Source organism: Ursus arctos, unplaced genomic scaffold (assembly GCF_023065955.2).
Source record: "Ursus arctos isolate Adak ecotype North America unplaced genomic scaffold, UrsArc2.0 scaffold_1, whole genome shotgun sequence".
NCBI lineage: Eukaryota > Metazoa > Chordata > Mammalia > Carnivora > Ursidae > Ursus > Ursus arctos.
This window is the reverse complement of record NW_026622763.1, coordinates 79,747,588-79,760,148: the sequence shown is the minus strand read 5'-3', so window position 1 is coordinate 79,760,148 and position 12,561 is coordinate 79,747,588. Positions and strand designations below refer to the sequence as shown.

The window sequence follows — 12,561 nt, the reverse complement described above, 5'->3', positions numbered from 1 at the left end:
GAATCTAAAAAGAACACCCGTGTCATGTGGCTATAAAGCGTGTGAGGGAAGTCCACACAGTAAATCAATGTGATAAAGGATGACCACATTTTTTTAAAAAAGCTAATTCCATGCAAAATGCTCGGCAATGACTAGCAATTGCACCGAGTGAAAAGAAATGTTGAGTGAATGAATGAATGGACCATCAACCTTAGCAACCTCACCTCTGAGTGCTGAAGCCAGAAATCTACGAAACATAGAATTACTTTTCTAGTGCAAAATTTGAAGCAACTTCGAAAAAATGATGGTAAGAGTGGTGGTGGTGGTGGTGGTGGTATCATCACCATCATCACCATCGTGGTGGCCGACGGCGGCAACTCTCCCCATGGCTTACTCTGGCCCAGGCACTGTTCGAAGTGCTTTACATACATGAATTCATTTAATCTTCACACCAATCCTCTGAAGAAGGGTTTACTATTATTTCTGCTTTACAGACCAGAAACTAAGGCAAAGAAAGACAAATAACTTGCCTAAGCTCATTGAACCAGCAAGCAGCAAAACTAGGAACTGAACCTGTGGTAGCTAAGACAGAACTGGAAATGAGTACAGAACGGAGTAAGAATTGGGGAAAAGGAGAGCAAATGACTTCATATAATGAGTGACTTACATTAAAACCATGAAATATCCTAGGTAATAGACTGGATTCATTTTATATATATTGAGTAAAAAATACTGCAAGATGGTTAAAACAGAATGCAGAGCGATATTCAAAGCGCTAATGTCAAAGTACAGCACTCAACCACAATGAACTCGGAAAAGTCACTTTAAACTGTTGTTCAAAGAGAAAAAAGCAATTAAGAAATCCAGGTTGCAGAAGAGCTGAAAGACTTGGAGGCTCATTTATATATGTTTGTCAGGAAGTTCTTCTATCATAAAAGAAAATAAAAGAGTGACTAATTAATTTTACAGCTGGGACAGGTTTCACTCTACTCTTCTACCTACCCTGACCTTCCCTATAAAATAAAAACAACTACAAACTATTATAGAAACACTATCCTGTAATAACTAAAATAGTCTTATTCACAGAAAGAGAATACCTCAATGCATCCTTGGTTTTCGGCGATGTCAGTGGTTCTGTCTGTACACCATTCATAACTTCTCCATCTTCTAAGTTCTGTGTGGAATCCTGTAGTCAAACAAACCCATAAGCATGTTGGATGCTATGCATATAGAACGGAAAATTTGAATAAGATGTCTCAACGTGAGACAGCAAGTGGTTTTACTCTCGATATTTATAGTATGCTCCAATTTCTTTGAAGCCTGGAAACAGGTGTTAATCTTTTCAGTGCTTTCAATGTTCTCTTCTCTCCTGTTTGGTTTCCGAAATACTCAAATGGGCCATTTACACAAGGCAATATGTTAAGAGCTTTGGAATACATCATTTAGCTTCCTGCTACTCAACCATAAGCTTTTGGGACTGAGTGTTTTAAATCAGCAAGGAAAGGGGGGACCAAAGGGAAGGTGCCACTGACAGGTGGTGATGTATTAGCTTTAATGTACTGTACTTGCTTGCACCCCCTGGTGACACTAAAAACATAAAGAAAGCAAAATCCATGAAAAAAAGTTGCCTGGCAAGGTCACTTCTGTCAAAAGTGTAACAGGACTACAGCAGGAAAAGAACTCTGGAGTTCTTACTCTGTCATAAGACTTTCATTCTGAGAATGATCTTCAGCAGAGGGAAACTAAAATTAACCATTTAATTTCTAAAATGGTAAACACTCTTCCACTGCAGAGAGGTAAGAGGGCCAAAGGAGGCAAGCACTCCAACGCAGTGGCCACGTTGAGCTGGGTGTTACATAGAGAGAATGGATTCTAAAAGCAAGCTTGGTTTAGAATCTCATTTGTAAGGCATTTCTGTTAGGCTTTGGAACTGCACTTGAACAGAGGGATTCTGCAGATATACACCACTCTTCAGAAGCAAAGTCATAAACCATGTTACTTGTGGACTCAGGTTTCACGGAGTCAACAAACCACATGGAGAAACACCCATTGTCAACCACCACACCTGTAAACAGAGCATTCATGGATCTGAAAGCATGATCGCAACAACCAAAAAAGACAGTATATCAGTTAAGAGTTTGGGCATAAAGGAACTAGGCTAAAATCTTGGAGAAAACAAGGTGTGGAGTCTGTCAGTGTGAAATGATTACAATAATGTGCTTCACTTTTAGACAGAGTAGCAACATTTCACATAGCGGTTCTGGGTTTTGTGAACAACTTGGTCTACACTAGATTTCTTTTTTAAAAAATTTGTTTGTGCCCTTTCAGGGGGATAAAGAAAGGGAAGAAAATCTAAAAGGTCAAAGAACACGTTTAAGTTTAAGGCACCAAATCTTAAAAGATGAATGTCTTTGAAAGCTTTCAAACATTCCTACTATTATGAAGGGCTTGATCTAGGCTTCCAGAGAAAAGAGACAGGGCTAGGCAGCTTACAAAAATACTTAGGTAGATAATTTAACAAAATACTTCAACTCGTGACTATCGCACATGTCAGAACATTTGCACTTTCTTCCCTGTCTTACACAAGCGAGAGTTCTAGGAAGGGTAAGGGCATGTCTGGTCCTCTCTTAATACCCAACACACAGAGCTCATTTAGTGAATGTTAATGAATGCGTGAGCAGAACGGCACTGTATTAGTTTCCTAATGCTGTGTAATAAATTACCCCCAAATTAAATGGATTAAAAAAGCCTATTGTCTCTCAGAGTTTTTGTGAGTCAAATATTTAGAAGTGGCTTAGACGGGCGAGATCTGGGGTAGAATCTCTCACGAGGTGGTAACATCTCAAGATGTCAACAAGGCAGCAGCTTCAGTCATCGACAGGCAGGACTGGGGTTTTAAGACCCACTATTTTTTTTCTTAAAAAATTGTATTATGATATAATTCACATAACATTACATTTACCCTTTTAAAAAGTACAATTCAATTTTAATTTATCCACAGAATTTTGGAATCACCACTAATTTTAGAACAATTTCAAAATCCCAAAAAGAGACCCCCACACCCATTAGCCATCGTTCCCATTCTGTCTGCCCACCCTACCCATTCCCCCACCACTGCCCGCAATCATTGATTTACTTTTTGTATCTAAGAATTTACGTTTTGTGGACATTTTATACAAATGGAATCATAAGATAGTGGCTGTTACCACCGAGCACGAGGTTCTCAAGGCTCATTCATGTTGTAGTATGTATCAGTAGTTCATTGAATTTTATGGCGAAATAATATTCCCTCATGTGGGTAGACCACATTTTGTTTACTTATTCATCACTTGATGGGCATTTGGGTTTTTTCCACTTTTTCTAATTATAAATAATGTTGCTACGAACATTTGAATTAATGTTCAATTGTGAGATAAATGCTGCTAAGAAGGACAAGGTCTTGTGGGCATATGTTTTCATTTCTCTCTGATATCTACCTAGGGGTGGAATTGGTGGGCCATATGGGAACTCTGTATAACATTTTGAGGAACTGCTATAATATTTCCAAAGTGTTGCACAATTTTACATTCCCATCAGCAATATATGAAGGTACCAATTTCTCTGAATCCTCGCTTTATTGCAGTCTTAATTTTCCCTTTTTTAAATTTTAGCCATCATGGTGTGTGTGAAGAGATTTTAATTTGCATGTCCCCAGTGACTAAGGATTTGCGTTTCTAGAATGACTAACGATGCTGAGGATCCTCTCATGTGATTACTGGACATTCGTAGATCTTCTTTGAAGAAATATCTAATTATTTGTGTTTTTTTATTGTTGAATTGTAAGAGTTCCTTAAATATTCTGTATACAGATTCCTTAGACACACGATTTGCAAATATTTCCTCCCTTTCTGTGGGAGACACTTCTTGAAATTTCTCCATGTGCCCTTTGAAGCACAAAAATTCTTAATTTTAATGAAGTTCAATTTATTTTTTTTCTTTTGTGTTAGTGCTTTCTGTGTTCTATGAAAAAAACATTGCCTAATACAAGGTCACGAAGATTTACTCTATATTCTTCTAAATGTTTTATAATGTTAGCCGTTATATTTAGGCATAAAACTATTTTGAGTTAGTGTTTGTACATAGTATGACTGCACCATTTGTCATCAAGACTATCTTTGCCCAATGAGTTGTCTTAACACCCTTATCAAAACTCCACTGACCAGAAATATAAGGGTTCATTTCTGGACTCTCAACTGTATTCCATTGATCGACATAGGTACCCTTATGCTAGTACTACACGGTCTTGATTATTTAGTTTTGTATGAAGTTTTGAAATCAGGAAATGAGAATTCTCCACATTTGTTCTTTTCCAAGTTTGTTTTGGCTCTTCTGAGTCCCTTGCATTTTCATACAAATTTTAGAATCAGAACATCAAGTTCTGCGAGGAAAAAAAAAAAAAGCCAGCTGGATTTTGGTAAGAATCACATCGAATCGGACATCAGTTTAGAGAGTATTAGCATCCTAACAATATAAAGGCTTTGCATCGTGAACAGTTAAGAGTGGCTATTAATTGAAATAAAAATTCTTTTTGGTTCTGTAATTCTTCATGGATATATATCTTCAGAGTGTCAAAGAAAAAAACTGGGATATATGTTATAAAATGTTAACTATTTCTTGCCTCTTTGCTTCCTCCTCCAAGTGGAATTTTCTTGTTGATCCCTTGCTAAGATAAGAAAATAGCACACTTTCTGGTTCAAATCAACATTCTACAAGGTTAAAATAACTTTTTTTCTAGTTCCAGTTAGACTGCTAAGTAAAGGTTCTATTTATGTCAACAACATACTTAATGCTCTAAGTATATGGAAATGTCAATTAGAATTTGAAAGCAATATTGGGCCAATTGCAATGTGATACAGTGCTCAAGGGTAATTCTGAACTGACTATGGTTTTATAGCAATCATGTCAATAACTACAGACTTAAAAAAGAACACACACACGTTCACAGACTTCTACGTCTAAGACAAGAGTTCCAGTATTTTAAAAGGAGCAATGAAAAGTCTTTGCCTTGCCACAGCTATCGAAAAGGGCAGGGACTAGAGTTTATCATCTCAACTAATGGGCAGTGTGTGTCACTTGCCAAAATCATTCCTACATATTGCAATAACAGAATTCTTTGCTATTCTCTAGAGACGGGGCACGCAGACAGATGCCCAAGGCATCCTGCAAGGACACAAAGCCAGTTCTAAATTGACTCCAACAACACGGGAACAGTGTAGTGCTTTCAGACTTAGAGACAACAGCAACTTCATTCTGGACAGGGTCCATAAAAATCACTTTTTCCGAAAATTACAAGATACCTGACAAGCAATAATTTAGGGGCACTTAGGCTCTTCCCTCACTAAATTACATGGTGAAGAGTCACAAAATCACATGTACCTAAAAATGAATTTTTTTTCCTCCCTCACAGTTTATTTAAATAACTTTGAGAACAATCTGTGAAATCTGACTTTTTAGTTGGGAGGTAAAGGGGCAAGAATAATCTGACAATGAAGAGCTAGAGGTATAAACAAATGGTGTGGAACAGACACGCTCTTCTTCAACCTTAGACTTCAGAAATAGTAATTATGTGATTTCAAGTCCCCAAACTTGCCTCTAAAAAAGTCGATGGTTTGGAAAGCTCCGCACTTAATTGTATTAATAAAACCATTATAATTTCTATTTTTAATGTTCGCTTAAAATAGATGCGATCCACTGCATAGAATATGAGGATCTCGAGCAACTTCAAACTTTCTTTTGTCTCCTTTTACCCACATTACAATTGTTTGCTCTCTGATAAAGTTCAGCAGGAGGTGGTATCTGGCCAACCCGGCAGAGGCCTTGAAGAAGCTTGTCCTTTCTCTCTTTTATCAGAGCAGGGAACATATCATATGTGGCTCTCACAACAGACAAGTTTAATTACTACAATTTTTCAAAAGTGAACATTTTTAGCAACACTTTTCAGGATCATGGGAGCATTTCTGACAGCCAGAATGAGTTGGATTTAAACATCACTGCACTATTTTTAGCCTTAAAATCAACACTTACATAAATATTCCCAAACCAATTAGCAGCAGCTGGAAAGTAAAGGTGTTTACATTTAGTTAGCACCAGCGCTAACAACTTCAAGGGCTCAAAGGCTGCAGGAAAAGGGCGCAGCACCAGGCAGGGCACTCCTCCCCGGGGGGAGCATGGTGTTGGCACCAGGCTATCATCTCATATTCCAGTTGGTATAAGTCACTGATTTCACACAGGAGAGCGTACACGTCACGTAGCCTCACTAAGTTACACGTCTCCAAATAAACTTAACGCTCTTGATAAAACTTTTTTGGAAGAAAATGCTACCCAAATTCTCATTGCTTTTCCCGAGCCGACCACAGCGCTAAAACAATACCAAAAGCAGGCTTACAGCTCCGTTTTTCATCTCTCAGATGAGAACTAAAATAGATGTCCCGTTATCAACAGATGTCTCTGCCGCATAGGTGAAAATATATGGCTTTGATGTTTTCCCCCTCAGTGCTCTTTAGCCACATTTGAAACCACTTGGCCACGAAATTTTAACGGCAATTGAGTGATGTTTCAAAGCTCAGGTGCATATTATAACAATATTTGCATTCTAAAAAGCCAACTGCAAGTTTCTTTTGAAATGCACATGAGGTTTTAGAATGGGAGTAATAGAAAAATTATACAGAGAAGATTTGAACGTCAGGTTACGTGCCCGATGCTCATACATAAACATAATGTAAATTGTAAAATTAAAATTCTGGGCATAATTTCAGAATCTTTGTTTTTACATTTTAGAACAAGAATATCTGTGCTAAGTAAAAACAAGTTGTATTTGATAAGCACACATATGAAATGATCATGCATTTTGGTAGTCAAGCACTGTTATTCAAGCTTGACCTAATATATACTCTTTGTGCCTTGGGCAACACCTTACCGTGGGAAATCACGGCTGCATAGACACCACCTCAAAAGGTTTCAGTTCTAGCAATTTAACATGCCCATAATTCATTTCATGTATTTTTTCATATTTTTATTTATAAATATATATATATTAGATTGTGTGTCCACAGGTCTAGAAATTGGCAAGAAAATTGGAGACTTGAAAAGCGCTAAATTTCAAGTTTCTTAAGAATAAGGACAATTTTAACAGAGATCCTCAAATTTTAGCATATATCAGAATCACCTGGAGCCTTGTGAAAACAGATTATTGCGGCCCATCTGAGGTTCTGACCCACTAGATCTAGGGTAAGCCCTGTGAATTTGCACTTCTAATAAGCTCCTGCTGCTTCCAGTCAAGGAACCACACTCTGAGAAACACCGCCCTGTAGCAACTAGCGCAGATCTTCAGAAATCCTTAGCAATGTTAATTAAGCGCTGGAAAGAATGGTGCTGACGAGCCAGCCCGCTCATTTTATAGCTAAGAAAACTGAGACCCAGAACGGTGAGGTGACTACCCATTTTTACTGATTGCGAAAGCAACGAAGCCAGAATCCAGGATTCCTGATTTTCGGTTCAGTGCTCTGAGTATCAAGGTAATAGCTACGGACTTAATGAATGCTGACCTTGTCATTCATTTTATCGATCTTGTTTTCTTTCAATGACATTAACAGTCTAATAATGTCTTGAGTATATTTTCTTTCTTTCAAAGATCTCAAAATATTTCATATATAACTAGATGCATATTCATGACAATCCTAAATGATTTCTTGGCATTCCTATCTTAATTTTAGGCATGGACATATCCAAAACCAAAAGGATTAATGTCTTGTTCAAGGTGAAACTGAGGGTCAAAGAACGAACCAAACTTAGGGCCTACGTCTCCTGAGATTTAGGTCTGCACGCAAGCACGTTAAATATATTTACATTGTAATGTCTCTCAGTTACAGATTTTATGCAAATAGAATAAAGAAACAACATCCTATCATGAAACATTAAAAAATGATTTACATGAAAAACTATCAAGTGTTTCATTATTCTGAAGATTGAGGTCTAATAATTCCATTTTAAAAATAAAAATTTATTTTGGCAGAATACAATGAATTAGATCATAAATAATGAGTCCCCAAACCTTGGCTATGAGGTGTTTGTGCACACACGCTGCAAAGCCACGAGTAAGTTACGGGAATAGACATGGGATAAGACTGGGCTGGATTTAAATAATTCTGAACTTTGTTAAATACGCCACAAGTCAGCAATCTCCCAGTGGACTGTCTCCCAGAGATTATACAGTTACGCGTGACGTGCTGCCCAGGTTAAACCCCACCAACACCACAGAGCTGGCTACACCTTCTCTTTATCTGGTCTGTGTCCAACAGGTATTGCAGGGTTTTAATAGGTTCAATAAAAATAAATTTTAAAGGGGGAAAACCAAGGTATTGTAGTAAAATTAAGCTCTGGTCTAAGACAAAGGAAAAAGGTGCAAAAGAAGTTCTCTTGTTGCTTTGCCTAGTGACCGGACGCCTCATCTCCTGGCTCTCACTTTCATTATCTGTAACATGGAGACAAGATTTCTATTTCCATTCCAGATCTAAAATGTCCCAGTACTTGGCGAAGGTACACTACATAGTAAGGCAGCCTCGCCCCCGCTGAAGAAACATACTTATAAAAATTCTCCAAGAGATCAATTAAGAGGTGATTATTCATTTGAACAAATGCTTTTTTGGAAAGCTTCTCCTGAGAAGCAAATTCTTACTGAAATATATGATTTTATACTTTCTTCACATACAGATTCTAAACAACTCTCGAGGAACAAATCTATGGCAGGAGGGAAAGCATACTTAAAATAAAACCCTCCCGTCTCTACCTCATTATCTTGTTATTTTCTATGCTCTTTTCTTGGATATTTCCTTCCCTTCTTATTGTTAATTAGCACAGTTAGAATTCATTGTTATGATTTCCCAGTATTCTGAGTTAGGTTTGAGAAGACAAATGAAATTTTTTTTTAGTGATTTTTTTTTTCTTTAACGTAGACCCTTTACACATTCTACCCGCTGGGGTTTTTTGTTTGTTTTTTGCTTATGTGTTTCTGGTAGGAATTTATAAAGTGGCCCCGACTAAACCTGATACCAGGGAGTTAAAACCCAGGATGAATTTAAAGGGGGGAGGGGGCGAATTCTGTTTTGTCTGTGAGGTCTGAGTGGAATAGACACGTTGGCCAATCTCATCGGGGTATCAAAGGAAAACCACCACTGATGTGAGGGTCAGAGTGTCACAAGCTTCGATCTTTCCGCAGAAGACCAACACCAATGGGTCGCTGCTTCCCAAGCAAACACCTTCAGTGAAAGGCTGCTTTAAAATCCTTAGAAATGTGGAAGTTCAGAAGTTCAACAAGGCGATCCTGCAACCCTTACTTTAATGTGCACTGTTTCTTACACTCAACACATTTCAAAAAGTGCTGAAATGGAAAGGGGAAAACACATGTATTTTTTTTCCAGTACAACACTGACACAGACATATTTATAATGACCGCTTGGATTTATAATTAGATTCTTGCCCCCACCCAGTTACAGCTGATTTTCCCTAGTTTTCTGTATTATTAACCACTTCAAAACCGCTGGAGCCTAATGCTGCGGCACAAGACCACACCGTGTATTCCTGAAGGGTGACGATATTGAACAATACGGCACATGCCCCCATCATAAAACATACGCTCAAAGGTACTGTAAACATCTGCTGCTCTTCCATTTAATCTATTCAAACTGTACCATCTTCTCAAATATTTAGGATACAGGACTGCCAAATTGGACAGTTTGTTGGCACTGGGGCCTCACGTGTGTCTACAAACCATCGCCCAAAGCTGGTAAATATAAAAAGACTTGAGGAAGTTGGGATGATTCAGCAATTACAAAAAATTTCTAGCTTAATCGTTTTCATTTTGCTGGCTGAAATATATTTCAATCAAGTTTGACTCAGGTAAATGTACCACGGGCATTTAAGCAAAGTTATACAACTTTCAGGTTTGGCTGGGAGAGAGTATAAAGATAAAAGGACACGTTATTAAAGGAATACTTTGCATTTGCCCGAGCATTTCGCTCTGGCTGGCACAGGCACGCTCCCCTGCTGGGCTTCACTATGAAAATCTTCACCTATGAAAATGGGATGCAGAAAATTTTGAGTCCATGGACCAAGTCCATAAAGACTTGTTTTAGGAAGGGGGAAAAAAAAAAGCACAGGGAATTATGTGTATGCTCTGTTTAGCAGAACCTTTCAAAAATATTTTCAAAATAAAGGAAGTCAAAAATCTATGTTGAAAAATCCTTTATAATGGTCAGATGGGAGCACCAAGTTTATAACCCATCTTCATTCATGAATAAGGCACATTCAAGGACTTTAAAAAACGCCTTTCTCATTGCCCTCATCCTGTAGGCATTTTACTCTCTTCTCATCCAGCCCCCAACTGCCCTCACCCTGCCATGTGCACTTGTATCTCTCCCATGACCTCCATCTGTCTTTCCACACAATCGTTTTGCCATTCACTTTGTCATTCTTGCGTTTCACTTCATGACACCTTTATTGGAAGCCTCTGGCTTCAAAAAAGCGATCTCGCTAGCTTATAAGACCAACTGAAAATAATCATTGGGGAAGGATCTTCTCTGACAACGTAAGGTGCACTTGAAGCAATCTTTGCCATGACATATGTGAAGACTGAAGAACAGCAGGAGAAGCAAAAGCACAGCACGGAGAAAAGAAGCAGGGCAAGGCTGAGCCAGCTGTGCTGTCTCGGGTGTTAACAGCATGTGGAAACAGCTTTAAGGAAAGTGCAGAGGTCTGAACCACAGAGAACAGCTGTAGTCAAGAGTCGCAGTCAGCAAAAGTATGCTTTTGTTTTGTTTTGTTTTGTTTTTAGATACAGAGATACAATAGAGAGTTGGGGAGACTCAGCACTCAGAAGTGGCTAGAACTAGACCAGATCATATAAGGAAGCCACCACGCATTTCTGCTCAGACACAAATGTTCTCTACTTAAAATTGTCCAGTGCTTGCGGTGTGGGGGGAAGCTCCGCCCTATTAAGAAGATCTCATTGGTCTAGACGGCAGTAGCTAAAAGGTAAGCCTGTGAGGGCAGTGGTTTTCTTCACTCATATATCCCCAAAGCCTAGAACAATGCTTGGCATAGAGTAGATGCTCAACGGATGTTTAGACACACCAGCGGTGTAGACCACCACTGCTTGTCTGGCAAACAACCATCCCTCCTTCAACACCCTTTAACAGAATGGGCACTTCCTCCTTGAGCACTCCGCCCAGATTCGGTCTGGCTCTCAGGCCACGTCAGTGCCACACAGAAGTTCCATATGCGTTTCAGGGTAGGCAAGGATTCCTTTACAGGTCCGGCTCCCTCGCTTGGTTCTGACATCCTGGGGGTGGGGAATGTGTCTTTTCCATTTTTGTATACCTAGCACAGGCCTGAAATATGATAAATATTTCCCTTTAGAGGTGTTTACTGGATAAAGAAATCCTTTCCCTAGAAATCCTTTCCTTTATAGCCTCTTAGGTAACATTCGATTAAAAAAAAAAAGTATGTATCTCAACACTGGTGAACCCTCTACGACATGCAGAGGATTACGTGAGACTCTATGGGGAGATTCAGAGATGAACACGACACTGTCTTTACATTCAAAGCTGCAAACTAGCTGGAACTGTTGCCAGAGGCAGCTCTGGCAAGAGAATTTAGAGCAGAATTGAAAGCTAATCTTTATTTATGGATTGAAATAATTGAAGAAAAAGAATGCACCGACTTGTACCTGGCTGGTTACGTTTCTTTATATATGCTTGTATATTTTATTTATTATAATGCAATTTAAAGTGACTTCCACTATTTATAAAATATTTCTAAACCAATATTTAAAACTATCTAAGTTCTACGGTCACTGGAAGCTTGAGTCTGTCAGGCTCTCGCCAGCTGGGAAAGAAACCCTACCATGCTGACACTTCCACATCCGGAACCTCCAGACTGGAGAGTATTGATCATGGGGAAGGTGGGGACCTTCCACCTGAGGCTGGGCAGTGAGCGAGGCCCCACGACTACAGCAAAGCTCTCTGGAACTTTTGGTCAATATTCCCCTCTTCTTGCAGCTGTCTCACTTCTTTAGATCCAAATACAGGTCAAGATGAAAAAAACCTCTTGGTTCAATTGTCTTTTTTCATTGTTCTTCCCTCCTTGGGCGCCTCCTTATCCATCAACAGTACATCACTTCTTAAATACCTCCAAACCCTCCTCCTCCTCCATTATTTTTAAGAATGCCCCGAAACTCTTTCACAAGCTCAAGAACTTCAATTATCCTCTCTACCACCTAGATTTAAATGAAAACTGATTTTCCCCAATGAAGGGACTTCCTCAGCAACCCTCTGAAGTAGGACATGTCTATTTTCTTCATGCTCCCAACCCCCATCCTAGAGCTGCTTCTAGACTGAGATTCTGTTTCCTTCTTTATAACCTGTGGCGTCCTTCCTTGCCATTCCCTTCTCATTGCCTTCACCAATCTTTGCATTAGTCCTCTAGCATTTCCTCCAGTCCCATTATTTTAATTAACCTATTTATCTACTTCCCCCTATGCCTTATCTC

At 38.9% G+C, this 12,561-nt stretch overlaps 1 protein-coding gene across 7 annotated transcripts in view; it reads right to left on the bottom strand.

The window, feature by feature from the left end:
• PARD3B (par-3 family cell polarity regulator beta) overlaps window positions 1-12,561 on the bottom strand; it is a 980,939-nt gene that overhangs the window by 460,212 nt on the left and 508,166 nt on the right. For 6 of the 7 annotated variants that reach the window (XM_044381230.3, XM_026492130.4, XM_057304240.1 and 3 more), the window contains one exon: window positions 1,077-1,165. The exons of the other annotated variant lie outside the window; for it this stretch is intronic. In XM_044381230.3, coding sequence (XP_044237165.2) covers window positions 1,077-1,165 — 89 coding nt within the window. The remainder of the gene's footprint in view (window positions 1-1,076; window positions 1,166-12,561) is intronic. 7 annotated transcript variants of the gene reach the window in all.